This window comes from Poromitra crassiceps (assembly GCF_964638095.1).
Source record: "Poromitra crassiceps genome assembly, chromosome: 16".
Taxonomy (NCBI): domain Eukaryota; kingdom Metazoa; phylum Chordata; class Actinopteri; order Beryciformes; family Melamphaidae; genus Poromitra; species Poromitra crassiceps.
In genome coordinates this window covers 32,965,014-32,992,964 of record NC_139645.1, presented here as the reverse complement: position 1 = coordinate 32,992,964, position 27,951 = coordinate 32,965,014, and the positions used below count along the sequence as shown (strand labels likewise).

Here is a 27,951-nt window from a genome sequence, read left to right as displayed (position 1 = left end):
AGATGTTCATGTTGTATTTGTGATCTAGATCAGCGATGGGCACTGGCCATCGCAACAATCTGGGTTTCTCATGTGGAGAAATAATTGGTCACACCTGCCCTAGATGAACGAGTTCCTAATGATAATGGTAAATAATGATGCCCAGAGTTAATGGTGCCGTGACAATGACCAACACTGGACTACTGACCAACTGCTAAAGAGTCATCCATTCTTAAATTTGAATGATGATGACTATTACATTGTCGTATGTGAAGGGGGCTGCTATTCCAAAGACTGATTGCACCATAGACGACTGTCTTTTTTAAGGCATTAGATTTTGGGCGAGGTATTTGGTCATCAACTGCTGCTCTCGTGAAAGGACTAACGTAGCATTAAAACATTTGACTATGTTGAGAAGCAGAAGGTGTGGAGTGGACTCACCCTGCCTCTTCAGGTCCAGCTTGTGCTCTTGACTTCCCTCTGCGATGTTCTCCAGTAGGATCTTCATCAGCACGCCCAGGTCCTCCTGACCCAGACTCACCTGGGGAGATGGTTACACTTTAACACCTCACAGGGTGAAGGCGGACACATGTTCTAATGTAGAGGGTTGGATAACCAGCCTATTGACAAGTTGACAAGTTTTAGTTTTGACAAGCCTGTTGACAAGTTGTTGTTGTTGTTTTTTAGTTTGATCTTTTAGCCTTTATTGATCATGCACCTAGTGCTTTTTGATTGGTCATGAAGTGTGATGCTTTTTTATGATGTACCGTATTTCCTCTATTAGTGGCCTCTATTCCATTACAGGCCTCTGCTCTAATATAGGACGGGGGCACGGCCTGCACGGACAAATAAAGGCCCCTCCCTCAATACAGGCCGGGTCAAAAAAAACAAAAAACGAAGGAACAAAAACTACGGTGAATACGGTACTGTAAATTTCCCATAACACAACGCATCTACTGTGTGACGTAACCGGACGTAACGCAGACAAGAGAAATAAAAACAAACATGGCACCGACCAAACGAACCAGACGAAACTTTGACGTTAAGTTTAAAGAGAGCGTTGTGCAATATGCAGCGGAAAATTTGGTACAGTGTGATGTGGAATCAGCCCTTCAAGCAGAGCCTGCACGATGCCTACGACGAGTGGATAGCTGGGGACGCAGATAAGCGTTACACAGCTGGAGGTGGAAACCTAAAAGCGCCTGCTCGACGCCTGCTTGTGGACTGGGTGATCGCCGCCTGGGACAAGCTGGACAAGGATCTGATCAAAAAGTCCTTCCAAGTTTGTGGACAGTCTGTGAAAACTGACGGGAGTGAAGACAACCTCATCCACTGCTTCAAGCAGGGACAGCCCTGCGCCGCTGAGGCTCTCGCCCAGCTGCGTTAGCGGGACCAGGAGAACAGACAGGCAGCCGATATGAGGAAGATGAAGAGGAACTGGTCAACAATGAACTTGTTGTTCTGGATGATGTTGATGATGATGAGGACGCGGAGGATACCAACATACTAGATGAGGAGGAGGAGGATACTGAGTGAGTGAGTGACCACCAATATTTATTTGCGTTGTTTGGTTTTATGCAATATTTTGCAATAAAAGTCATGAAAATAAAGGAGTATGTCCATGAGAGTTTAATATTAAGAAATAAAGGCCTCACTCGAATACAGGCCTCTGCTCTAATATAGGACGGGGGATCTCTGCGGCTCAGTAAATAAAGACCCCGGTTACTATTAGAGGAAATACGCTATGTATATTATGCTCATGTTTTGTATTATATGTGTGTGTGCCTGCCTGTCTGTCATGTTCATGTTTTTTGGGCTCTCTCTGTGCAGAGCAAATTCCCTGAGGGGCAATAACGGTTTCATTCATTCATTCTATATTAAAATTAAAATAAAAACTGACACCCGCTTAATTTTTATTTAGATCACTAGCTACTTTATCATTTTGTCTCTCAATATATTATTTTTATAACACATTTGGTTCAAATGCTACTACTTCTTGTAACAACAGGTGTCGCTGTAATACCAGGTTTAGTAGGAAACACCCAACTCAAGCCGTGTCAGGCAAGTCAGAGGTCAGACGCAGGATAAACATGGCGTCAGAGTGGGTTGCACACTGAATAACTCGTGTCATTCCTTACTGCTCCGCAGGTCTGTAAATGTGGTTTAAAACAACTTAGAGTCAGTTCACAAAGTACCTAGATGTTAGATAACCAGTCAGCTACATTTAGCGGGCGAGATGAATGCTCAAAGACCGAGTTGGATGTTGTTTTTGGTCAAGTGTATTTTTGTTAGCATCTTTTGTTTCACTGCTAGCTTGAAAGGACTAAGACCATGTGAAAGGAAGGGAAGAGTCTAGGCTACTTGTTTGTTTTATCCACATTCAGAAGATAACAACAGGAGAGTAACAGTTCCTTGAGTGAAGGAGAAGTCTCTTTTGAGTCCATGAGTTATAAGTGTAAATGCAATGAACAAATTGGTAATAGTTTTGTGGTGTAATTACTGTATCGGCCACTACCGGGTTAATCTACAGAGCTTTTAGTGTTGACTGTGTTTATTTTATATACTGTTGCTAAAGCCTCTTGGCCAGGTCATCATTGTAAATAAGAACTGGTTCTCAATTGATTTTACTTGGTTAGATATAGGTCAAATCAAATTTCAGTGTGTGTGGGACAGGGACAGAACAGGGTCAGAGAGTGTGTGTGTGTGTGTGTATTGACTCTTACATTCATGGACTTCAGCACTCCCTGGACCTGAACACCGGGGATCTTGGTGAACCAGGAAGCAGCCAGGTTTCTGTTGACGAGAAGCTCCAAGTTGATTGGTTGGAGAATCTCAAAGTCCGGCTGCGGGGAACCTTGATTCAGAACCGTTCTGCCAACAGAGAAAAATGATGACGAGATGAAATAATAGAGAAAGGATCTGACAGATAATCCTAAAACAACAAACAGCTTTATTGGCCAAGTATGCACACATACAAGGACTTTGATTTGTAATGAAATGTCCACTTGGCAGGCCTGTAAGAATATCTACTTCTATCTAAAGGTTTATTCATGGTTAGTGTCCGATGTTTGCGGTGTTCATAGCATTTTATGGTAAATGCGGTACCAGCGCAGAATAAACTGTACCTCAGAGATGTCAGAGATACGGCCCACATCTGGTGTGTATGTGCGTATTTGAGACAGCTTCCGCAGACAATTCCCCTTACGCGTGTGTATATAAAGCTGCTTTTCTCAAGTTTTCATGCACAGAAGCTGCCAGATGTGTGTTGTGTGGTCCACAGAAGCTGCCAGATGTGTGTTGTGTGGTCCACAGAAGCTGCCAGATGTGTGTGGTGTGGTCCACAGAAGCTGCCAGATGTGTGTGGTGTGGTCCACAGAAGCTGTGTGTGGTGTGGTCCACAGAAGCTGCCAGATGTGTGTGGTGTGGTCCACAGAAGCTGTGTGTGGTGTGGTCCACAGAAGCTGTGTGTGGTGTGTGCAGTGTTGGGGTTAACGATTAGAAAGTAATGCAAAATCCAGTAATCACATTACAGTTAAGATTCAAACACTTATGGCATTACTTGCATTACATAAATTATTCAATTATCTGCAGGATCAGGGTTGAATCTGCAGGATTATGGAAAAGAAAACAACAAAAACAAAACAACTGGATTACACAACACAACTAGATTGGATGAGCTGGAGGAACGGAGAGGAGTGAGATGTTGTGTATGTCCTTATTAGGATAGGGATTTGTGCTGATATGGGCATATGTAATAGGGCTGTGCCGATTCACTTATCTCCCGATTCGATACTATCACGATACTTGGGTGCCGATTCGATATATATTGCGATTCTTAAGTATTGCGATTCTACGATTATTGCGATTCGATATTACGATTTATTGCGATTTTTGTTTATTTTTTTCTTTTCTTTTTTCAGTTTGTTTGCTTTTTACACTAGATTAGAACATGGGAAAAGTTGAATCATACACTAGAGACTGTATATTATATATCATGAGTAGGGCTGGGCGATATAGTTAAAAACAGGGGCGGACTGGGATCATAATTCAGGCCGGGCATTAGATACCAAGCAGGCCAGGCCGATATGGGCCGACGTTTGAAGCCCAAAGATGCACCCACTTTAACCCTGAAGTGTAATTATTACTTCAGACTAACTAATAAAGTAATAAAACCACTAGTAAACCAGTAGGCGGCGCCGGGCCTGCTGTTCAGTGAGTGGACTGACTGCGGGCACAAAAAAAAAAAAAAAAAAAAAAAAAAAAAAAAAAAAAAATTTTTTTTGCTTTTGCGATTATCGATTCTGGAATAAAAGATCGATTCAAAAAATCGTGACATTAAAAATCGCGATACTTAGGTGAATCGATTTTTTCTCCCACCCCTAATATGTAAGGTTTCATGTTATATCGTTAACTGGCAATTAGGTGACAATGCATCTCAGGCGATGTTGTGGAGTAACACAAAGGTAATGTAACGAGTTGTTAACAAATTACTTTCTCCAGGGAGTCATTAAGTAAGGCATTACTTTTTTTTAAAGTAATGTGTAACGTCTAATATACAACTTATTTGAGTACCGACCCTAACCCAACACTGGTGGTGTGGTACCTGGACAGCTTGAGCTGTGTCAGCTTGACCTCCATCTTCTCCAGCACGGCGGGCAGAGGGAAGCCTTCAGCGGGCAGCAGAGAGAAGCTGTTCCCCAGCGTGATCAGACCCAGGTCCACCACCAGGGCGTCCAGGGAGACGGAGGACTGGGGGATGAGGATGAGCGGGGCCTTCAGCCTGATGTCCATGGACAGACGGAAGCTCTTCTGGGCCAAGTCTCTGACGCTGGACGCTGCCTTCTCCGCCGCCTGGGCCGTCGCTGCACTCAGAGCCTCCTTCGCCGTCTGGAAGTTGTCCACGAACGTCTGAGGGGGCGAACGGAGCGAGCGGTGAGCGAGGAGAACTGGCAGAGCGAGCGAGACGCACCGCCGCATCAATGAACCCGTACAGGAAGTCAGTCATGACGGGAGGAAGTGATGTAATTAGAGGGAGGGAGAGTCATGTGACGAGTGAGCTCACTGCCTGGAAGAACTGGCATCATGCAAACTAAACATGGGGTTACTTTTGTGTCTTTATCATGCAGTCAAACAGAATAGGGTCGAGAGCAAAACATTCCACACTGTTTTTTGTTTTTTTTTGCAAATCAAATTTTTTGATTAAAAATGTATTAATGTGAATAAAAAAAAAAAAGAATTGCGAATCCAAAAGTGTTACTTGCTGTTGAGCTGAATCTGGTGGGCGGGACCTAGGCTGAAAGATGTAAGACACGTCTCTATTGGCCAGTCTGGATCGGAGTGACAGCTTGTCAACATCCAATGTTAGTAAAGGAGAGAGGGAGGTCTCAAATCAATGTGCAAGTATGTTTACACATAACTTCTGTCTTAATAATAGACAAAATGTTATGTTTCAACTGCTGCATTTAGATTGATTGATTGATTGATTGATTGATTGAAGTGTTTATTTCGAATATGAAAGCAAAATAATAAATAAAAGCCATTTCAGAAACAAAGAAAAATAGAATATATACATATTCGAAAAGGAGTGGGAAGAAGTAAAACTTATTAACTCCCACCCCTTCTCCATAAATAATAAATAATAACAAGCTTCCTGGTCTAAGATTGATTTGGTTAACAATCTGTGATGTTATAATAATATATAATATAAAAAATAAAGCAAAGGAAATATGTATTTCTTAACACAAATGTATTTTACTTGCAATAAAACGATTGCAGTGTTGATAGTTTTGCTCTCAAACCTATTCTGGTTGACTGCATGATAAAGACACAAAGGTAACTCCATAAATAAACAAATAAAATAAAATCTGGGCGGCCGATGGAAATGTGAACACTTGACTCCATTTTTCAAGGAAGTGAATTCACACACGCCGTTATGTGGGAGTGGGGAGGGGAGGTGGTTGGTGTGTGTGGGGGGGGGGGGGGTAATCAGAGGGTTAAGATGGCAGTTGAGTGACAGCTGCATAGCACTTATGGAGAGAGTGAGTCTGAACGTTACATGTTGTGCATGAAAAGCATTCCTTCATTCGTGCTGAGGCAAACCATTCCTACGACGGCGTGTTAGGGCCACTGTAGGTATAAATAAATAAATAAATAAATAAATAAATAAATAAATAATCGATAATGGCGCTGGAAGAGGGGGGGGTAATATTTCAGAAAAAAACCTCATAATTTCCTAGATTAAAGTCGTAAATTGAGGGGGGGGGGTAGAATATTTTCCGAGATTATAAAGTTATACATTTGCAATCCAATATTGCAAAGTGAAGCGATGTGGTTCCTTGACAAAACAAGTACAAACACACACACATTTCTGACTTTAATCTCCGTATTTTATTTGATTTCTTTACCTACGGTGGCCCTAATATGTCGTTATACATTCCAGACTGGAGCCTGTCAGACTGGTGTCAAACACACCGTTGGCGTTTGTTTTGACCTTCCTGGAGTCCCAGGTGGGTGGGGTGGAACCACAGAACTCTCCACAGTGCACACACAAAGTACATTTCAGTGAGCCTCAGTCAGGTTGCACAGACAACAGCATGACCCCATTGACTTTGTATTGGTTTGATGGCAGCTAAGTGTCTAGAGATAGTATGAGGAAGAGGAACAGCATCGATTGTGTCCTGAGAAAGGAATCTACCAATCAACATCATTGGTAAGTAGCAAATAGGGCTAGGGTTCCAAAAACCAGAACTATCCCTTTAATGTCCAGACTCGTATCGTCTCCATGGTAATAACACTTAAAATTCCATAATCGCCATTCTAGACAAATGACCATGACAAACAGTGGAAGGACGTTCTATCCATTCAGGTTCTGTGGTGCAGGGCAGAAAGTTTAGAGTATTTGAAAGTTTTATTTGAAAGACTTTACTGCCACTGATAACTTGTCCTGATGTGGCCAACTCCACCCACCTGCTGCTCCAGGTAGGATAAAACAAACACACCAAAGTATTTGTGAATGCTTAGACCCGGGTCTACTGTCCAGAAAGCTGTTCAAGTCAAACAAGAGATGCCGACATGCAGTCAGGCTGCTTGAAGAAGTCAATTCTACTAAAAGAGTCTGGGTAAGAGAGTTGACTAAATGCCTGCAATGTAAATATGAAATATCGTCTAAGCGAGATAACAGTTTGGTCCAAGATAGAGCTAGATTAGCTAACTACATTGAGTATTGTGGAGCTACAGAGATGCTCCGGCCTACATTGTCCAGACATAAGGGAAGATGCTTGTTTGGTACAGTACAGACCCCAGTGAAAATCAAGTGGCCCCAAAGTCTGACCCCAATGGAGAATTCAAATGCAGTATGCAAAGTACACCATCTCCCCAGCCTTAGGGGTGGGGTGAGGGGCAGTGGTACAGTATCTCCACGGCCTTAGGTGTGGCATGATGGGCAATGGTACAGAATCCCCCTCAGCCTTACGGTCTCTGAAGCAGCGCGGTCACGGAAGCGTTGAGTAGAGGCCTGGCCCTTCACACCAGAAGCGCTCTGTTTTGCTCTGCCGCCTCGCTCTATTTTGCCACGGTCACAACTTGTATTGACTCGCCGAGCTGCAACGCAGCTGCTGCATCAAAAAATAGACCCGACACCGAAACTCTGGATGCAAGACGCGAGACGATGTGGCCGGAGTCAACGGTTTCCCCTATTAACAAGGACGCCAAAATGAAACTGCCGCTGCTGCGAGACGAGGCTTTCACCTCGGATACGATTCTGGTGTGTCACAGAAGTTAGGTGTAGTGTGATGGGCAGTGGTAAGGTATCTCCCCCCAGGCTTAGGTGTGGTGTGAGGGGCAGTGGCACAGTATCTCCCCCCAGGCTTAGGTGTGGTGTGAGGGGCAGTGGTAAGGTATCTCCCCAGGCTTAGGTGTGGTGTGAGGGGCAGTGGCACAGTATCTCCCCCCAGGCTTAGGTGTGGTGTGAGGGGCAGTGGTAAGGTATCTCCCCAGGCTTAGGTGTGGTGTGAGGGGCAGTGGTAAGGTATCTCCCCAGGCTTAGGTGTGATGTGAGGGACAGTGGTAAGGTATCTCCCCAGGCTTAGGTGTGATGTGAGGGACAGTGGTAAGGTATCTCCCCAGGCTTAGGTGTGGTGTGAGGGGCAGTGGTACAGAATCTCCCCCAGGCTTAGGTGTGGTGTGAGGGGCAGTGGTAAGGTATCTCCCCAGGCTTAGGTGTGGTGTGAGGGGCAGTGATAAGGTATCTCCCCCAGGCTTAGGTGTGGTGTGAGGGGCAGTGGTACAGTATCTCCCCAGGCTTAGGTGTGGTGTGAGGGGCAGTGGTACAGAATCTCCCCCAGGCTTAGGTGTGGTGTGAGGGGCAGTGGTACAGTATCTCCCCAGGCTTAGGTATGGTGTGAGGGGCAGTGGTACATAATCTCCCCCAGGCTTAGGTGTGGTGTGAGGGGCAGTGGTACAGAATCTCCCCCAGGCTTAGGTGTGGTGTGAGGGGCAGTGGTAAGGTATCTCCCCAGGCTTAGGTGTGGTGTGAGGGGCAGTGGAGCCACTGGGTCAAGCTGCAAAGCAAACAGATTGAATGCAGATCAGAGCTGCATGCCGTGACCTGCTGTACCTCATCAGCTGGTGGATACTGACAGCTAAACCAAGCCTAGAGAGAACGAGACACATTCAGAGAAGACATGAGAAAGAAGAAGACAGAGACATATAGAAACACAGCTTCCACATTCAGCTCAGAACAGCTCAGGGTGGAGACCTGTACCCTGTACTACGAAGCTAGTTTAACAGATCCGCGATAAGTCCCTTTGATCTGGTTTGACTGAACAGGATCAAAGCTATCTAGTTAACTGATACTACGACGCTGGTTTTCTACTAGGTAAGTGGACCTGGGATCTGCCTGTGCACGCGCACGTTTTTCGCTCGTGCACAGGCGCGCGTCCACGCGAAAGAGGTGCGCTAGCCAATCACATTATGAACAGCTGAGTTGATCCACGCCCACACCCATTTCCACACCCATTTCCTCGTTCCATGAAAGCGCAGTGCATGATCAGAGTTTTAGCGGATATTTAATGTATCCGCGATTTAATGTCAGAATGAAAATCCGCGTTGGATAGTCTGCTGAAGGGCTGTCTAAAGCAGCAGCTTGTATTCACATCAGTCATTTGATTTACTTTGATCAGCGATTTCTGTCTGATACAGCTGCATTGATACAGCAGCAACAAATGTAAATGTGTAATCTCAGTCTATACATTTCCACAATCTGTAAGGTGTAAGCCTATTTAGACCATAGATTTAGAAACGCATGCTCAATGAATAATGATCTCTATCACTCATGTGTGTGGTTGCACTGATCGAATAATTCATATATAAAATAGCCTAGTATAAAGCCTAATAGCCTACTATAAAAGAGAAAACTGCTGAACTGAATTGAGACGATGCGGGCATAGTTATCATTGATAAAAACTAGCCTATTTTTGCTCATATATTGGCATACAGCCTACAGGACACAGTTCCAGCTGAAAGATGCAAGAATAGCCTGCATATTTAGTATTGGGGCTATCCATATTTATCCCATATCTATATTATATGTATAGGCTTTTCTGGCATGTAGGAGAATATCACCCTGACTCCATTTGAGGGTCCATTCATGATATGCGCCGCGGTGATTAATAGTGATCATATTTCTCCACGCATCGTTGAGCTGTTAAGACATAAAGTGGTAAGTAGGCTTAATTTAATTATGTAGCCTACAGAGCCACGAATGTTTTGCTTGTTCTATTCTCAGTTGACTGCAATCTATTTTTCATATGGCGATCTTATGAATGGTGAGTGACTCCAGAGAGCCGATTATATGGGTCTCTCATGGATTTTGATCTTATCCTCTGAAGCTAACCTGGTCGCGACCAGGTTAGCTTTGCAGCGTCAGTTGCCATGGTGATTGAAAGTTAACTTGCTTTGTAGTACGGCTAAACCAGGTTTAAACTCAAACTTACTCGGATAAGGCATTAAACTAGCTTCGTAGTACAGGCCTCAGGTTTAACATTAAGCTTAGTGTACTGAAGACATCACAACAAGCTTCCGTTCAGATACATCTAACAACATGAGAACAGCAATCCTGTGAAGCTAAATGAGAGACAGACAAGCAGAAGTATATTCCCTCCATACAAGCTCAATAATTATATTGTGAAATCATCAGAGACTAAGGAGCTGTATCAGGATACAAAACAGCAAACTAGTCTCTGAGCGGTCGCTCACCAGCAGTGACATGAGGAAGGCGTGGCGGTAGAGGATCCTGATGCAGCCCAGACGCAGCGTCACCGCTCCGTCCAACGCCGACATGTCGCTGTAGCCCCGCCCCTCCGTCGCCCCGGGAAACAGACGCAACTTAAAGCTGAACACCTCCTCGCCCATGATGGATACCGCCTGGAGGAGAGAAGAGGAACTACTCTCAACTACAAGTGGTATCAAAAGCACTGATAATAACTATACAGATGATGATGATAATGATAATGATAATAATAATAATAATAATAACAATAATAATAATAATAATAATAATAATAATAATAATAAATACCGGTATATGTTATTATTATTTTATAAAACGGCTCTCTCAAATCAAGCAATCTGATTGGTTCACAGCCATTGTATAATTCCAGTAACCGAGTTCAATAGACTACTTGCACAACTCCACTGCTTCCTGAAATGAGTAGGGCATCTTGGTTTCCTGTCCTACACTATTGGATGAACTGATTAATGTCAGGTGTGCCTGATCACTGTTGTTGTGACTGCAGCAGTCGGGCACACCTGACATTAATCAGTTCATCCAATAGTGTAGGACAGGAAACCAAGATGCCCTACTCATTTCAGGAAGTAGTGGAGTTGTGCAAGTAGTCTATAACCCATGGCCATGGGTTATTGGTTGCCATGGCAACTCTCTTACTAAAAGGCAGCGCTGCGCTCGAGCCAAACAGCTTTCTCCTGATCTGCTGTATGGAGGGTCACTAGTCCTTACAATGAGTCATTATGGACGCATGATGGCGCAACTCTCTTACTAAAAGTACCTCAAAAACAAAATGGCGGAGACAGCTTTCAGATCCTTGTGAATCGATCTTCACTTAAAACTTTACTAATACTTCGCAGAAAATGATGTTTTGTACAAGAATAGACGCGGGCTAATGTCTTAACCCCTCTCTCGCGTGCCCTCACTCTTAACCCCGCATTTCTAAATAAGACGTAACGTTACTTGGTGTCGGCATACGGCTCTGGTGTCGGGCTTTGCAAAAAGCTCTCAGCTTCTCAGCAAGCGCCAGGATTGGCCAATGTCGACTTCAGTCTCCAGAACGATCCAATCAAATCACCCGCACGTCTATCTTCTTGCTAGATGTCCCGCCTTACAGTAGTGTTTCAACTGACTATCAGAATACTATGCCAGTCGGACTTATAGTATTATTATTATTATATTATTATACTTGGAAACCGTTTTATAAAAGCAATATAGCACTCGAGCTGCGTGGTGTTGTGGAATATATCCCGCTGATAAGCTGTTATCCCACGAGGCCGCAGGCAAGTGTGTTCTCCACAACACACTTGCTCTCATGCTATATTGCTTAAATTAACATCTAACATGGGAACAAAACAATATAATTTCAGATCAAATGAATATGAAGACGAGATGGATTTGTACCTTTTTGTGAATGGTGTTGGGGTCGACATCCGTGACCACGATGTCTCTGAGGCGAGCAAACACCTCCGTCTCTTTAGAGCGGACCAGGACCGAGGCGTCGATACCTGCAGACAGGTTTTATTCATTCACAATTCACTGTGTGAGTGTTGTAAAGGGACCATTCACCCAAAAATCAAAAACACATATGGAGATATCGGCCGTAGAGATGTCAGCCTTCTCTCCAATACAATGGAACTGGATGAGATTCAGCTTGTCGTGCTCAAAGCAAAAAAAGTTGAAAAACTCAACAGCAATGTCTCTTTCCAGAAGTCACGACCCGGTTAGTCAAGATCTTGTTGTGAGCAGTTTCATGTAGGAACTATTTTGTTTCGACCAAACTACAGTAGCCTACACCCGCTAGCTGCTTGTGTATTGGAGAGAAGGCAGAGATCTTTATGGCAGACATTTCTCAAACTTGGCAACTCACACCAAAATGATCTAGATGGATAAATCACACTACAGGTAAGAGGAAAAACATGTATTTTAGATTTTGCTTTGGGAAATAAAAAAACAAAGTTGGTACCTTGGACTCTGATGTCGGCGATGCTGCGGCGGTCGTCACAGACTTCCACATGGAAACATCCCAACATGGCGAACAGCTTGAAGCTGAACACGCTGCCGTCTGCCGAGCCTTTAGACACTGCAGGAGAGACCAGGACACCTTATAATGATCAGAATCAGAATTTATTGGATCAACCCTTCCGCGGGCAACGTTGCAGACAGAGTAGGAAGGCTGATCCGTGAGCGGCTGCTTCTGGGACGCGGGTCGGGGTCGTAATCGGCCTCGACTGGGTCTACTGGGCGAGGGTGTATGATGTTGACAGACCCGAAACACCCCACGACCCCAGTTAACATCAATGATGACGCGTCCCAGCGCATGCAGTAGTATGTATACTTGAACCGAAACCCCTGGCTCCCCCTGCCCAGTGACACTTGGGAATAGACTAGGTGACAACCAAGTATAGTTTGGTGACAAGCTGGAGAGGGGTAGGTGATACAGGTTACTGCACATTGGGTGTTCAAGCTTGCAAGGTGTTCAAAGTGATCAGAGTAAAGTCCTGAGTATCCACTACTCACTTCCTCCAGGAAATTGACATTTTGCGACCACAATAATTAATGCAAATTCAACCAACCTTGCAAATGTTTCAAAATACCTGTGATTCTTTCAGCAAAAATGACAACAGGTTCCTCAACTTGTAATTTTTTCCAGTTCCCGCAATTTTACCACAAAAATTGAAATTTTTGAGAAAAGTTGCCATTAGATAGAAAAAAAATCAATTTCCCCGCAATTCCCCCCGTCCCTGTCCCCTCCAAAAAATCACGCGAAACTCCATTTTTGATCGCAACAATCAGAAAAAAGTCCTGGAGGGACTGATTACTGTTATGGGCTATTAAAGTTAGCAGTGTGGAGCTGGTGTGTTCTGACCTGTCCGGCCCGCTCCGGCCCGCTCTGGCTGCTTGGCCCCTTCCCCAGCCTCTCTGTCCCGTGCCGCCGCGAGCTGAGGAGGCACCACGCTGCTCAGGAAGCTGAAGGTGGACAGCAAGGCTCTGGTGTGGAGGAGGACATCCAGGGAGGAGAACTCCACCTGGGAAGACACACAGCAACCAGGTCTAACCAGGTCCATCAGGTCTAACAAGATCCAACAAGGTCTACAGTAACAATATCCAACTAGGTGTAACAAGATCCACCCAGGTCTGAATCAAATCTATACGGATATTTAACTAAAACCAGCTCATAGTTAAAGTAAAACATGCAGCATTTTTCATGCTCAGTGGCACTTATCTGTCAGACTGGTCTCCCTCCTCAAGCTGAAGCTAACACGTTATGAAGCTTCTTTAACTCAGTTCATCTGCTGCTATGGAAACACATCACCCACCTTCAGTTTTTGCTCTGTGTTGTCGAACAGAGTCTGGAAGCTCGGACCGGCCGAGTCCGCCTGTAGGAGAGGGAGGGACACAGTCAGACAGACAGACAGACAGACAGACAGACAGACAGACAGACAGGCAGACAGACAGACAGTTTTTCAACTCGTGTGTTTTTCATTCCTGGCTGTACCACATCATCCGACTGTCTGATCTTTGCTGACAGGTGATGATTTCACCTTCTACCAGTGTTGTAGTCCAGTCAAATCGGACTGTCATTTTCTGGGCTCGTGACTCGACTTGTCTCAGAGGAGTTTACAGTGATAAATATATTGTGATATATATATATATGATATAATACATATATAGTGATGCTATATAGATAAACACACTAACTTCATCCTGTGAGACATGCTTGTTGGCTATATAATAAACACACTTCATTGCATGCTGGGTAACAGTTGAGCCTGAAAAAGCAGTTGAAGTCCTCACCCTGATGAAGGTCACCTTGAGCAGGTCTGAGCCCTGCTGGTCTGAAGAGCGCACCAGGTGCAGAGGCCGGCTGTCTGCAGACACAGAGGCAATTCAAAGTGCTTTACAGAGTCATAAAGTAATTGACTTTGTGTGTACTTTCCTCCCATGGCTAATGCGTCGCGAGCTGCTAACGTCATCAACGAGACGCACTTTTTATTTTAATTTTTTTTATCAACACTGCACCACGTGATGACTGGCTGATGTCGACTCGACTTTAGTTCAAGTTCAAGTTCAAGTTTATTTCGCCATTTGCATTAAAATTAGCATGAAAATGCATTGGAATTTCTTGTTCACAAGCCACACACAAATATAAGAGCAGCACACATAGGACAGTACAAAAAAAAAGAACAGGGTAAAACATGGGTACAGTCAGCATGTCGGCTCAGTGCAACGGTTGTAAAAGGAATAAAAGTAAGTGAAATAAATAAAATCTGATCAAATCAATAAAGTGCAATGTGCTAAGTGCTATTCCGAGTAGCAAGTCCGCACATTAAGACCCGGATAAAAGATATAAAAGATAGAGTAAAATAGAGTACCGTAAATTCCGGACTATAAGCCGCACCGGTGTATAAGCCGCACCTGCAAAGTTGACTATTTTTTTCTTATATAAGCCGCACCGGACTATAAGCCGCGGGTGTTTTAACTCATTAAGTGCCATAGACGACCTAACTCGTCTTACATAATCCAGCGCTTAAGTGCCAAGGACGGACTAACTCGTCTTACATAAAGATTTTTTTTTTTTGACAGTGGGACATCAATCAACCCCTTTTACATCTTCGAGATAACTATTTGGAGCAAGAGCATGTGTGTAATCTATTTTACCGACCACTAAGTGGCGACAGAGACCGAGAGAAGTCACAGCCACGGGACCCAAAAGCCACAAAAGCAGCCGCCTCCGGACACACACACACAGAACGGACAGAGATCCCTTCCCCCCAGAGCCGCGCAGCAACGCGCGAACACACACACACACACACACACACACACACACACACACACACACACACACACACACACACACACACACACACACACCGCGGAAGCAAGCCATTCAAGGAAATGGCGACGCGATTTTACAGTAATCCATTTCAGACTCGTCTTGCCCGACAGGCAGACAGGCAGGCAGGCACGCAGACAGACAGGCAGGCAGCACAACGCGCTTCTGACACGCCCGCTGTTAGGAGGAAGGAGGAGAAGACACACGGAGGGAGGAGTTTGAATGAGAGGGGTGTTTCCTGTTGTTATGGAGGAAATTACTGTTCAAAACTATTGTTTAGAATGTCTGACGGTCTTACTGATGCCAAAAATGAATGGTTAAAGTGACTGTTTCACAAAAAGCCATTTATCTCTGAATAAATTTCCAGACGCTGAAACCATGCTGTACTCAACGGCTAATATCTACATAACTACTAACTCTGCAAACTAACTCTTTTAGACAGAGAAAGCACACATTCTATTAGTTATTTTTAGATGATTGATGTTCATGAATTCTTAACAGAAAAGAATCCTCGGCTGTTCTAAAATGAGCCAGAATCGTCAAAAACACCCCTGGCACAACTTACCTACAGGAATGAAAACATGGCTGGCATTCAATGTGTTAATGGTATTTTTTTTTTTTTTTTTTTTTTTTTTTTATGTTTAATTACCATATGTAAGGGTTCATGCACAGAGGGGATTGTCGGGAAAGAGATGGCTGTTTGAGGAAGCTCCCATTTATTAACATTTCAACAAAACAACATAACACAACACCACCTGTGTTGTTTTTTACAGTGCACACAGTGTCATACAGTGTGGTGAAAAGAGGGCAAGAGAGGAAATTAAAACTTATTATAGTTATAGGATTTATAGTTAGAAAGAGTGCTAAAAAAGAGAGATTTTTTTTTTTTTTTTTTTTTGAAAAAATCCATAGATAAGCCGCACCGTTATATAAGCCGCAGGGGCCAAAAAAGGCCAAAAAACGGGAAAAAAGGTGCGGCTTATAGTCCGGAATTTACGGTAATAAAAACAACAAACTACTTCAAACAATAAGGTATAAGATAAAGTGCACTGGTGCTACTCATTTATTTAGGAAACGTACCGCCTCTGGGAAGAAGCTGTTTACCAGCCTACTTGTAGGAACCTTGTGCTTTGTTGTTCTGTCAGGGCAGCGCTCTCAGCGGTAGCGTCTACCTGAAGGTAGCTGGGTGATGAGACCGTTGCCAGGGTGGCTGGGGTCCCTGATTATTTTCAGGGCCCTGTCACGGCACCTTTTAATATAGATGCCTTTTACTGAAGGCAGATCAGCACCAATGATCCTCTGAGCTGTTCTCACTACTCTGTCAATAAGAGTACGGTCAACTATGGAACAGCTTCCATACCAAGCCGTTATGTTCCCTGTGAGGAGGCTCTCAACGGTGGATCTGTAAAAATTGATCAGTGTCTTGATGGACTTTATTGATAGAAACGTCGACTTGAAAAAATCAGGAGGCGTGCAACCCCTAGTGTGTGTGTGTAGGTGTGTCTGCGTGTGTGTGTGTGTGTGTGTGTGTGTGTGTGTACCTGGTGTGTCACAGTAGTCCAGGCCCACATGGTGCAGGTAGGCTGTGAGGTTCATGTCGTAGGTTCTCAGCTGGCCCTCGGCTCCCAGCTGAGACACGCTGAGGGCCAGCAGGCTCTGCTCCTCACAGGCCTGCCGGGTGAGCTCCAGCCGAACCTACGCACGCACACGCACACACACACACACACACGCACACACACACACACACACACACAGATTAGATCTTTCCTGATTGAATACACTGCAAAAAGTGAAATCTTGTCAAGTGAAGATATCTTGTATTTGGTACAAAAAGTGAAATATTGAGTAGAGATGATCTTGCATAGCTGAATTTCACAATTCCATTGGCAGATAATTTTGCTTATTTGAATTTTTAGTCAGTTTAAACGTCTTTTAAGACTTTTCACTTGATAAGATTTCAACTTTTGTAGTGATGAGGTGGTAGACTTGAGCTCACACACACCCACACCCACACCGACACACACACACACACACACACACACACACACACACACACACACAGTGAACCGACGCACCGACTTGACTTCGAACTTGAAGTGCAGGTCGATGAGCTCCTCCAGCGCTGATCTCTGCTGCTCATCGTCCATGGACCTCTCACTGGTGTCTTCATCTGAATCTGACACATTAGTCAAGAACATGACACAAACTGACACAAACACTGATGAAAAACCCACTCAACTGAAAAAAGACAAAAAGTTTGACAAAGACAAACTAACAAAAAAAGACACTAAACTGAAAAAATAATTACCTAAGAACTGACCCCCAAAAAGGATAAATAAAACGTACTATGTGATTCAATACAATTATATGTGTGTATATCACAGGCATGCATACAGACAGTCTAGCGCAGTGGTTCCCAACCTTTTCCAACTCAGGGCCCACTTTTATGTCTCAAAAATGTTCGCGGCCCACCTCCGACCCCATAAATACAAAGGCCATATAATGCGTTCTCAGAGCACTTTTTTATTGAAAATTGAACATAAAGGACTGAACTGAATACAGGAGAAACATGTTGGAAGCTCCACAGTCACTAACACAGCACCTGTAACATGTTGCAACACCTTCAGTATTACAGTTTTCAAGGAGCTGTCCACACACACACACACATACACACACACACGCACACACACACGCACACACACACACACACACACACACACACACACACACACACCAATCATTCAAGGAGCTGTCCATCAGCACCACACAGATGTCAGAAATGACAAGCAAGGGGCTGTCTGTAACAGGCTAATTAACAAATGATTAATAAATAACGGTATCCTTCAACAATGGAAAAATGCATTCTCATAACAATTTGACATCCAATATCAGATCCAAACAAAATCCAAATATCAGAAGAAAGCCCATTAAATCGATAGGGTTACAAATAAACACAAACCCAATATAAAGATGATGTAAAGATGAAACTTCAATTCAAGCAAAAGCAATAACATCAAAGAAACAAAAATCATACTTTTTCAAGTATGATTTTTCAAAATCTTTCAAAAAAAAAATTGAATTTTTTTTTTTTTTTTTTTTCAAAAATCATACTTTTTTGGAAATGATTTGGCGGCCCACTTGCAATACCTTCGCGGCCCACCAGGGGGCCGCAGACCACAGGTTGGGAATCACTGGTCTAGCGCCAATCAGCACCCACCTGTGTCCATGGCGCCCAGGAGGGCGGGGGGGAGGCTGAGCATGCGGGACTGGACCTCCGGCGCCAGAGGCAGGACCTGCAGGAGAAGCACAGGTTCAAACATCAGAGACATTCTCTCAGTGAATGTTCATTTTTGTTCTTCTCAAAACAAGATTAAATTGACTAAAATCAAGACAAAAAAATTAAATAAGCTAAATTATTTTTCAAGTGGGTTAAGACAATTCTGCCTATGTATTCAACTTATTGTACTAAATACTATACATCCCCCCCCCCCACTTGCTAAGATTTAAGTTTTTGCAGTGTGAAGCCTGTCTGTCTGCAACACTGTGGCAGTGGGGATAGAGGGGGTGGAGCCTGTGTGTACAGAACATGTACAGAACCAGGCATACCTTGGCGGTTGGGGAGGAGCCTGTATGGACTGAACCATGCGTACCTTGGCAGTGGGTGTGGAGGGGGCGGAGCCTATGCGAGGCAGGGGGATGCTGTCCACCAGCTCGAGCACACCCTGGATCTTCTGGTCGGAGATCTTCACATGTAGCAGAGGAAGCTCTCCTGACACCTTGAACCTGGAGCGGGAAGTCACATGACCACCAACAGCCAATCAACAGGCCGCTGTGTCTGACAGAAACCATTGCGCTGGTTCCCTTGTGAGGAAGTCATGGCATTTCTGTATGAGGATTTGGGTTAATTGTTTGAAATAAGGTTTATGAAAACTGAGACCTTTGTGTTCAGCAAGATAATCTTCACAAATGAGGACCACTTTTATTATTAAAAAAAATCCTCAAAATGGTAATAATCATTTAAAAAAAGTTAACGCTTCAAAGTATCATAAACTTTTGTTAATCCCACAATGTAAACAGTCACACTGCAGTGAGGCAGCATGTCAGACACATGAGAAGAAGGCGAGATGGAAGAACGTTTATTGTTCAGAAGATAATGTGGCTTCGGAAAACGGACCGAATATTGATGACTAATGGGGGCGAAAGAATCTGTCATAATCTGAGATCACGTTCACTCCTCCCATTGACTCCAATAGAGAGCCCCAAGGATGACGTATTTTTGTAGTCGGAACGCGAAAGTCCCGAACTTCCTGGTTCTTCACTGTTTCTGTCTATGGGATTTTTGAATGGGTTTTTGCCGCAATGCTTCAAATAAGGTCTCTGGGCAACGCAAGCTTAATCAAACGTGAACCAGTGTTCAGCTGGATAATCTTCACACATGAGGACCACTTTCATGAGTTTTGAAGCGTAAATGCGAGCCCTAGAAGTAAAAAGCTTGTGCTAAGCTAATCCAGAACTACACACAGTGTCGCATAGGCTTCCACGTCACATCACCACTCAACCTGGAGTGTTGTTGATGTGTGCGCTGCTGTGCACTGATTACCCCGGGCTGAACCAGGTGAGGGAAAGAGAATTTCCGTGTTCGTCCTTTGAAGTGATGACGTTATTGACGTATAATATCCCCGTCGACTCAACAGTGTAGTCTCATTAGCCGTTTGCTAGCTAGCCGTCCTTTTAACACATTCACTGCCAGCAGTTTTTTTTTTACTGTAGGTAGCTTCTGCCAAGGTTTGTTTTTGAGGATTCTGGCTCATCTTTCAAGAGCCGAGGATTATTTTCTGCTAGGATTTGTGAATACAAAATATCTCAAAAGAACTAATAGAATGTGTGCTTTCTCTGTCTAAAAGAGTTAGTTTGTAGAGTTAGTAGTTATGGAGGCATTAGCAGTTGAATACAGCATGGTTTCAGCGTCTGAAAATTTAAGCTGAGATAAATGGCTTTTTGTGAAATTCGATAGAACAGTCACTTTAACCATTTATTTTTGGCATCAGTAAGACGTCAGACATCTAAACAATAGTTTTGAACAGTAATTTCCTCTATAACAGCAGGAAACCCCCCTCTCCTTTAAACTCCTCCCTCCGTGGGCGTTCTCCTCCTCCCTCCTTTGCTCTGCAGTGGGTGTGTCACAAGCGAGTTGCTGCTGCCTGTCTGCTGCCTGGCTGCCCCTCGTCGGGCGAGTCTGGATGGGCTCGCTCGTTTCTTGGGGTTTCGGTTGAGAGCTTTGATGAAGCTTTTGCGATTCTGGGCTTATTTATGCTGCGTGTTTCAAAGTGTGCACCCAGTCTATTTTTGGAACCCCCCACCGTTGTGCGCCACCGAAAGCGTTTTCGCCAAACCATTCTACAGTATGAGAATGGTTTCCTCGCGCTTTCCCCTGCAGTTTTGGCTCGGCTTTTTCTACTCTGGAGAGCACTGTCGCCACTTAGTGGGTCGGTGGAATGGGTTGTACACGTTCGGTGGCTCTCATATTTTTATAGGAGATGTAAAAGTGTTAGATCCACGTCCCAGCGTCAAAAAAAAAAAAAAAAAAAATTTGGGACGAGATATCTCGTCCACGGCAGTCAACCGTTGGTTTCTGCTTGACGAGATATCTCGTCCACGGCAGTGAACGTGTTAATGGCACGTAAAAGCTTAAAAACTCATGAAAGTGGTCCTCATGTGTGAAGATGATATTACTAAACACTGGTTCACGTTTGAATAAGCTTGCGTTGCCCAGAGAGATTATTTGAAGCATCGCGCCAAAAACCCATTCAAAACTCCCATAGGCGAAAACAGTGAAGAACCGGAAGTGTTAGCATCGATGTTTTACGGACTCATTCCTGCGGCTCTCTATAGATTAAGGTCTCCTAAAGGGCGTGGCCGTGGAAAACCATGGGTAAAACCCACGTGACACAAGCATAGGAAGTGACTTGAAGATGGGTGTGTCTTGCTTTGATATCCCACTGCCTTTGCTTTCATCCTTCAGCGTAGGTCCCGCCCACCAGATTCAGCTCAAGAGAAAGAAAAAGGGTTGGATTCGGGTCAGAATGGGTCCGAGCGGGTCAGAGCGGGTCAGAGCGGGTCAGACAGTACCTGGCCATGCGGGCGTCTTTCTCCACCATGCACTTGGCCAGCTGGAGGCTGAAGTCCATTGGCTGAAGGATGTGCTGCACAGAGGAACCCTGCAGCCGAGCAGTCTTCCAGGCCTCTCCTGCACACACACACGGAAAATTCAGGATTCAAAATAAAAGCTCTGTGTATATCTCTTTATCTTTATGGTTTTTATTTATATATCTTTCAAAATAAAAGCTCTGTGTATACTGTATCTCTTAATCTTTATAGTTTTTATTTATAACTCTTCAGGAGTCATACAGACATTACAAGATGAAATCCAAGAACTTTCAAGGACTTTTTCAAGCGCTGTTTTTTTCTTTTTCAAGGACTTTACGCAAAGCAAATGATTCATTTTCAAATATAACTTTGCCCCAAAGGGGCCATCAAATTTGAATTACGGATTGTGCCTTTAACAAGTCAATTCTACTATTGATCCTGTGAGCGGGACGGGAAAAATATGTCTTGAATGTCAATTTAAATATTGTTTGAATGCTGCTAAATGTAGCAAAACAAGCAAGACTGGTCTGTTCTCACATCCAGCTCAAAACTGTGTGAAACAAGGTTCACATTTACAGATTGGATTTAGAAGACTATGGCCAATATCAGTAAGATTAAAACAGATCCAGTGGTCGATGCAGCAGCCTTTATTTTGATACTGCAGACGTTGCATTTAGTGATTGTTGTTGTTTGGGCCTTGTGTCAAAGGTTATGACAAATTAGACAGCAGCTGTAGTATAACATGATTTAACCCCCTTCAAAATCCACTGTCTGAACCCCGTCTCTTTCAAAATAAAAGCTCTGTCTATCTATTTATCTTTGTAGTTTTTATTTATAGCTCTTTCAAAATAAAAGCTGACGCCAAACTAACAGTGGTACAATGGCAGTACATTCCTTACACAGTACACACCCGTGCGTGTGTGTGTTGTGTTGTGTTGTGTGTGTGTGTGTGTGTTGTGTGTACCTGACGTGCTGTACAGCAGCTGCACACTGCTTAGCTGCAGGCTGTACCTCTCGTACGCTCGCTCCATGATCTCCTCCAGTGAGGAGGGAGAGGAGACCTGCTGGCTGCTCTGCTGCACACTGCTCAACTACGCACACACACACGCACACACGCACACACACACACACACACACACGTACACACGCACACACACACACACACACACACACACAAACACACAGAGACGCACGCACGCACGCACGGGACATAAACACTATGAATCCAACTGGAACAGGTTACCTTTGCATAATAAAGATCAGATAGTCAACAGCTTAAAAAATCAAAAGCTGGCTTGTGTACAATATTGTCAAGCAGAGGAAAGGTCTGTAAATAACATGTCAGTCCTCGTGGTGGTGTGTTTTTGTATCGGCCGGATTGCTTTTGTTGAAGGCTGTCTAGTGTTGTGTTTCGTGTCTTTCAGGGTTTGGTTATTGTCTCTTTGATACATTTTTAAAGCTGTACTGTTTGTTTCTACTGCTTTTTAATGATGTCATAGACATTGTGACATCATCAGCGATGTCATAGACTATGCCATTAGTGATTCCACTCGAGCAATTGTGACGCCATCAGTGATCTATGACAGACACTGATGATGCCATAGATATTGTGACATCATCAGCGATGTCATAACTCCTCCCCTGCATCCTGATCTTGACACCATGTGACACAGCGGAATATTATGTCACATTCTATGGAGTCTCCGGAGAACAGCAGTTCTGAAGAAGAAGAGGTGTCGTGGATCTCCTGGTTCTGTGCGCTGAGGGGCAACGAGTTCTTCTGCGAGGTGGATGAAACCTACATCGAGGACAGGTTCAATCTGACCGGGCTCAATGAGCAGGTTCCCCTCTACCGCCAGGCCCTGCGTCATGTCCAGGAGCTGGAGCCAGACGAGGAGGTCGAGGAGACGCCCGGCCAGAGAGAGTTGACCCAGCAGGCGGCTGAGACGCTGTACGGCCTGGTCCACGCACGCTACATCCTCACCAACCCGGGCATCGCACAGATGCTGGAGAAGTACCAGCAGGGAGGCTTCGGACATTGCCCCCGGGTCTACTGCGAGGATCAGCCCATGCTGCCCGTCGGCCTGTCGGACGTCCCGGGACAGGCCATGGTGAAGCTGTACTGCCCCAAGTGCATGGACGTCTACACGCCCAAATCGTCCAGGCACCAGAACACCGACGGAGCCTATTTTGGCACTGGATTCCCACACATGCTGTTCATGGTTCACCCCGGGTACCGGCCCAAGAGGCCCAGCGAGCAGTTTGTCCCGAGGCTGTACGGCTTCAAGATCCACCCCAAGGCCTACCAGCTCCAGCTGCAGGCAGCAAACAGCGCCAAGGGCCCGGGCCCTGCCCCTGTCAGTGCCACACGCTAGCACAGCTTCGGTACCCTTTCCCTGATTTATGAGTCCAACTTTCCCCTTTACCCGACTACAACATTTTGCATAGAAAAAAGCAGGAAAAAACTATAGCATAGCATAGCATGAAGAATATAACATTACAAAACTGTGCATACCTCCGCCATGGCATGTTACTACCCCCATTGCCACGCCTCCTTTCGGCCAGTGGGCGTGGAAAGTTAATCAGTTTGTCCGAGGCCGATGACCTCATCTACATCCGGCGAATGCAGCTAAACAGTCTGTACGTTACACCCCCAGAACATGCACAAGGAAGTTGGGAAAAAAACCTTCAGACTGGAAGGAAGTTCGACAAAATCCGACCAATCACGACACGTGTGTCCACGAAAAAAAATTCTGATTGGACTAATGAGCGGAAGACCCGCCTTAAAAAAATTCTGATTGGACTAATGAGCGGAAGACCCGCCTTTCTGCTTCCCATTCCGGTTGGTGCATGCTTCTCCCCCACGTATTACAGACGGTATGGCAGAAGCATTTGAAAATTGCGGAAGCCAACTCGTCTGTTCTAAGAGACTACCGATGACCTAACTAGCGTTAACCACTAACTGTTTAGTTAGTCCGTGAGTTAGGGGCCTTTTTGTGACTGAACACGCCCATTGCAGCACCCCCTTTTGGCCAGTGGGTGTGGAAAGCGAATAGGTTCTCAAACACCACCTCAAGCAAGCTTTTAAAAAAAAATCTAAATTGAGGATTTTTTTTGTTTTCGTATTTTGCCGTTTCCACCAACCCTTTCTGAAGTGTTATGTCAAAATGCACATAAAAACAGGTGGATGGAAATGCACCTGCAGAGAGAAAGAGAGAAAGAGAGAAAGTCAGAAAGAGAGAGAGACAGAGAGAGAGAGAGAAAGACAGAGAGAGAGAGAGAGACAGAGAGCGACAGAGAGAGAAAGACAGGGGGAGAGAGAGAGAGACAGAGAGAGACAGAGGGAGAGAGAGAGAGACAGAGAGAGAGAGACACCTGTAAGGAGAGAGAGAGACACCTGTAAGGAGCCGAAGTCGATACAGAGCAGGTGCTGGTTGGCCTGGTAGAAGCCAGAGTGAGGCAGCAGCAGGTAGGATGGTTTCAGGTGGATCGTCAAGTCCAGCACCTTCCTGGTCTCTATGATGTGAGACAGACCTGTACGCACACACACACACACACACACACACACACACACACACACACACACACACACACACAGCTTTAATTGCCAGACTGGTGTGCAGGAGACGTACTAAATGGACGAAGAGAGAGGCATAAAAACGGACAAAAAAAGAGGACATACTGAAGAGACACTAAAAGGACAAACTAGAAATACCGCATCGTGGTTGTATTAACACACACACACACACACACACATGGTTGTATGCCTCCACCAACGAGTCCGCCGTCTACAATCTACATCCATGTCTGTCCAGACTCATGCAAGCACAAATGACCTTGAAGCCCACAGCACAAAGGTGTGGTGGGGATTCAGCCTCATGGCACTTTAGGTAACAAGTGGAAAATGGTCCAACCCCTACCGCCAAAAACCACCCACATCTCCTCAACCATTCCCCCTACACACCACTCGAACCTCGACTCTATGACCTAGCCCTCACCACGATCCTTCCCACCGCCCAGAGTCCCCTATCCACTCCCTCGACCCAACCCTTGAACCCTGACTCTCTACGACCTTCCAAATCCTAGCTATGGCCCATTTTCCCTAGCCCCGCCCCCTTACTGATCACGCTCCCTACCACCACGCACATACCCCCAGAGCCGGGTAGATAGAAGAGTCCCGACATCTCCATTCACTCTAATGGACCAGTTTTTTACTCTCAAGGGTTCCAGGAAGTAAAGGAAGTAAGGTTCTGGATTAAGCAGCACTGTCGAGTTGCAGCAAAATAGACAATATAGTTTGTGTTGTACTCAAAGGGTTTTTCCCCCGCTTGAAAATGGTACATTATCAGCTTTATTTTAGCATGCAAAAGTAGCGCGAGACCCATTCCTGGCTGTTCATTGGCTAATGAGTCTTGCATTTTGGTCCTCCGCTGACGCCACTCTCTCTCTAGAGGACACTACACCCCCCTAGACATTTCCCTAGCCCATGATTGGCTGTACGTGGCGGGATTAACGTGGGGAAAATGGCCGACAGCTTTAGATGAGCTAACAAGCTAACGCTAAGCTACTGATGTTATCAGACATGATAGACATGAAAAATATGAATCACAGTCAGGGTCAGGGTTAGGCCCCGTTGTGGACCCCGAGCTGTGCACATCCGGTGGGCGAGCCGAATCTGTAGCCCGAGTAAAATCCATACCTACACCAAGAATTGCACGCATCCATACTGTACTAAACGGAATGGAAAAATTAAAATGAAACAAAAAATCTTTTAAAAAATGACTAACACACACAGACACACACACACACAGCTGTGACATGAACTGACCGGTGGCAGTCTTCTCCTTGATCTCCTCCAGCTTGGACAGCGTTGCCGAGGTCAGCATCTCCAGGTCCACGCCCTTCTCCGTCTGAAAGAACTCCACCACGCTGTTCACTGTCAGCTAAGAGACACACATTTACACACGTTACACACAAGTTACACAAACATATTACACACGCGTTACACACAGGTTACACACACGTTACACACGCGTTACACACAGGTTACACAAACATATTACACCCACTTTACACGCGTTACAAACATTACAGTGTATGGGCCTGTGTCCACCTAGCGTCTTTTTCCGACTGTTAAACGCTGGGAGTGCGCTGGGGAGCGATGATCCCAGCGCACAATATACAAGGAAGCAGTCTGAAACTAACGTTAGCTCAGTGCGGTAGTAGCTTGATAGCTGACGGCTAGCAAGCTAACAACACAGGTAGGCTACGTTATTAAAAGCAGTAAGCACAACACTCACCAGAAATATTAAGTGTCTAGGCAATCTGCTCCCACAATTGAGCCTTTCTGTCTCTGTTGCGATAGTTTCTCCATATGATTAGTTGCCAGAAAAGGAGCACCCGACACCAGCGTCTTTCTGAAAAGTTAAATTATTTTCAGCTGGAAGCGCTGGGAGCCGGCGCACAAAAACCGCGGAGCGCTCTGAAAATAGACGCTGGGCGCTGCACACTTTCTCTAGACGTCCATGTGCGCCCGCATACGCTCTCCCCCCATTGGAAACAACTGAAAAAAGACGCTGGACCTGAGGAAAAGACGCTAGGTGGACACAGGCCCTTATGCAAAGTTTCAACGGTTCCTGCGGTGACGGTTTTACATTGGGGTTTTGGAATCACCAAATCAACAAACTGTCTTTGCCAAGACAATATTTTTGTCAAACATTTATAACATTATCTGTTATAAAGCGTTTTGAATTAAGTGGTAATCAAACACATTATAACAGATTGTTTATAATGTTATAAGACATTATAACAGTCTATGCATGATTATAACTACTTATTATGGGGTTATGGTGGCATTATAATGTGTTATAAGTACAATATGACTACAATGTATTATTGATATATTGATATTGATATATTGCTTTATTGTCAGCACTGCTGAAATTTGTCTTGCGACCCAGCAGCCATTGTATGCAAAAACAAAGGACATGTATACACATTACACACATTAACATGACACAGTGAAAACACAAGATATTGACATACATAGAAACATACAATCGAGAGCACCGTCCACCGCTCAGCCTATCTCTGGCTTAGCTCCTGGTTGAGCCTCAGAGTCGATTGATGGACAAATGACTTTTTTAGTCTAACCTTCTTATGTGTTGGGACACTGTATCTCCTTCCTGAGGGCAATAACCTGTATTCACTGTGTAAAACATGACTAGTGTTTGAGGTGATGTTCTTTGCCAGCCTCAGCATGCTGTTGTCATACGCCTTATAGACATTGGCTTCATACAAAGTGGTAGCAAAGTTTGGTGTGTATTTTGTTCAGATTCTTCTCTAGCTTGTGAAGCAGCCTGACCAAACGGTAACAAGTTTGAAAGTGTGTGTGTGTGTGTGTGTGTGTGTGTGTGTGTATGTGTGTGTGTGTGTGTGTGTGTTTACAGCGTCGTAGATGATCTCCACAGGTTGGGAGTGGACGCGCAGCAGCTGGTCGGCGGCGCTGTCCTCTGGGTTCAGCTCAAACAGCACGTTGAGAAGAGAGGAGGTGGAGTCTCCCACCGAAGCGATGAGTGATGGCACCTCCCCCTGCTGCTGCAGACCAGTCACGTACCAGTGCTCCAGAGCCGCTTCCACCCTGAGAGACACACACACACACACACACACACACACACACAGCTTCAGGAGACATGCTAAACGGACC

The 27,951-nt window shown here is 44.8% G+C and overlaps 2 protein-coding genes and 1 pseudogene across 3 annotated transcripts in view; 1 reads left to right on the top strand and 2 right to left on the bottom strand.

The window, feature by feature from the left end:
* The window catches only part of LOC310791599 (protein NLRC3-like), a gene marked incomplete at both ends in the record, with an annotated part of 346,801 nt that overhangs the window by 239,292 nt on the left and 79,558 nt on the right, over nucleotides 1-27,951 (bottom strand). The window lies entirely within an intron of this gene.
* Nucleotides 1-27,951, bottom strand: part of LOC310791344 (intermembrane lipid transfer protein VPS13C-like) — a gene marked incomplete at its 5' end in the record, with an annotated part of 155,361 nt that overhangs the window by 84,371 nt on the left and 43,039 nt on the right. The window contains 19 exons of the mRNA XM_083653030.1: nucleotides 421-520; nucleotides 2,703-2,850; nucleotides 4,583-4,887; nucleotides 8,594-8,629; nucleotides 10,234-10,401; nucleotides 11,666-11,769; nucleotides 12,228-12,344; nucleotides 13,131-13,290; nucleotides 13,582-13,641; nucleotides 14,060-14,133; nucleotides 16,640-16,793; nucleotides 17,174-17,274; nucleotides 18,316-18,391; nucleotides 18,749-18,881; nucleotides 21,228-21,345; nucleotides 22,210-22,336; nucleotides 24,643-24,779; nucleotides 26,074-26,188; nucleotides 27,693-27,885. Of these exons, the coding sequence (XP_083509156.1) occupies nucleotides 421-520; nucleotides 2,703-2,850; nucleotides 4,583-4,887; nucleotides 8,594-8,629; nucleotides 10,234-10,401; nucleotides 11,666-11,769; nucleotides 12,228-12,344; nucleotides 13,131-13,290; nucleotides 13,582-13,641; nucleotides 14,060-14,133; nucleotides 16,640-16,793; nucleotides 17,174-17,274; nucleotides 18,316-18,391; nucleotides 18,749-18,881; nucleotides 21,228-21,345; nucleotides 22,210-22,336; nucleotides 24,643-24,779; nucleotides 26,074-26,188; nucleotides 27,693-27,885 (2,426 nt within the window). The remainder of the gene's footprint in view (nucleotides 1-420; nucleotides 521-2,702; nucleotides 2,851-4,582; nucleotides 4,888-8,593; nucleotides 8,630-10,233; nucleotides 10,402-11,665; nucleotides 11,770-12,227; nucleotides 12,345-13,130; nucleotides 13,291-13,581; nucleotides 13,642-14,059; nucleotides 14,134-16,639; nucleotides 16,794-17,173; nucleotides 17,275-18,315; nucleotides 18,392-18,748; nucleotides 18,882-21,227; nucleotides 21,346-22,209; nucleotides 22,337-24,642; nucleotides 24,780-26,073; nucleotides 26,189-27,692; nucleotides 27,886-27,951) is intronic.
* LOC310791135 (casein kinase II subunit beta pseudogene) lies at nucleotides 22,940-23,620 on the top strand (annotated as a pseudogene). Its single transcript has one exon. The product of its transcript is annotated as a casein kinase II subunit beta pseudogene (transcript).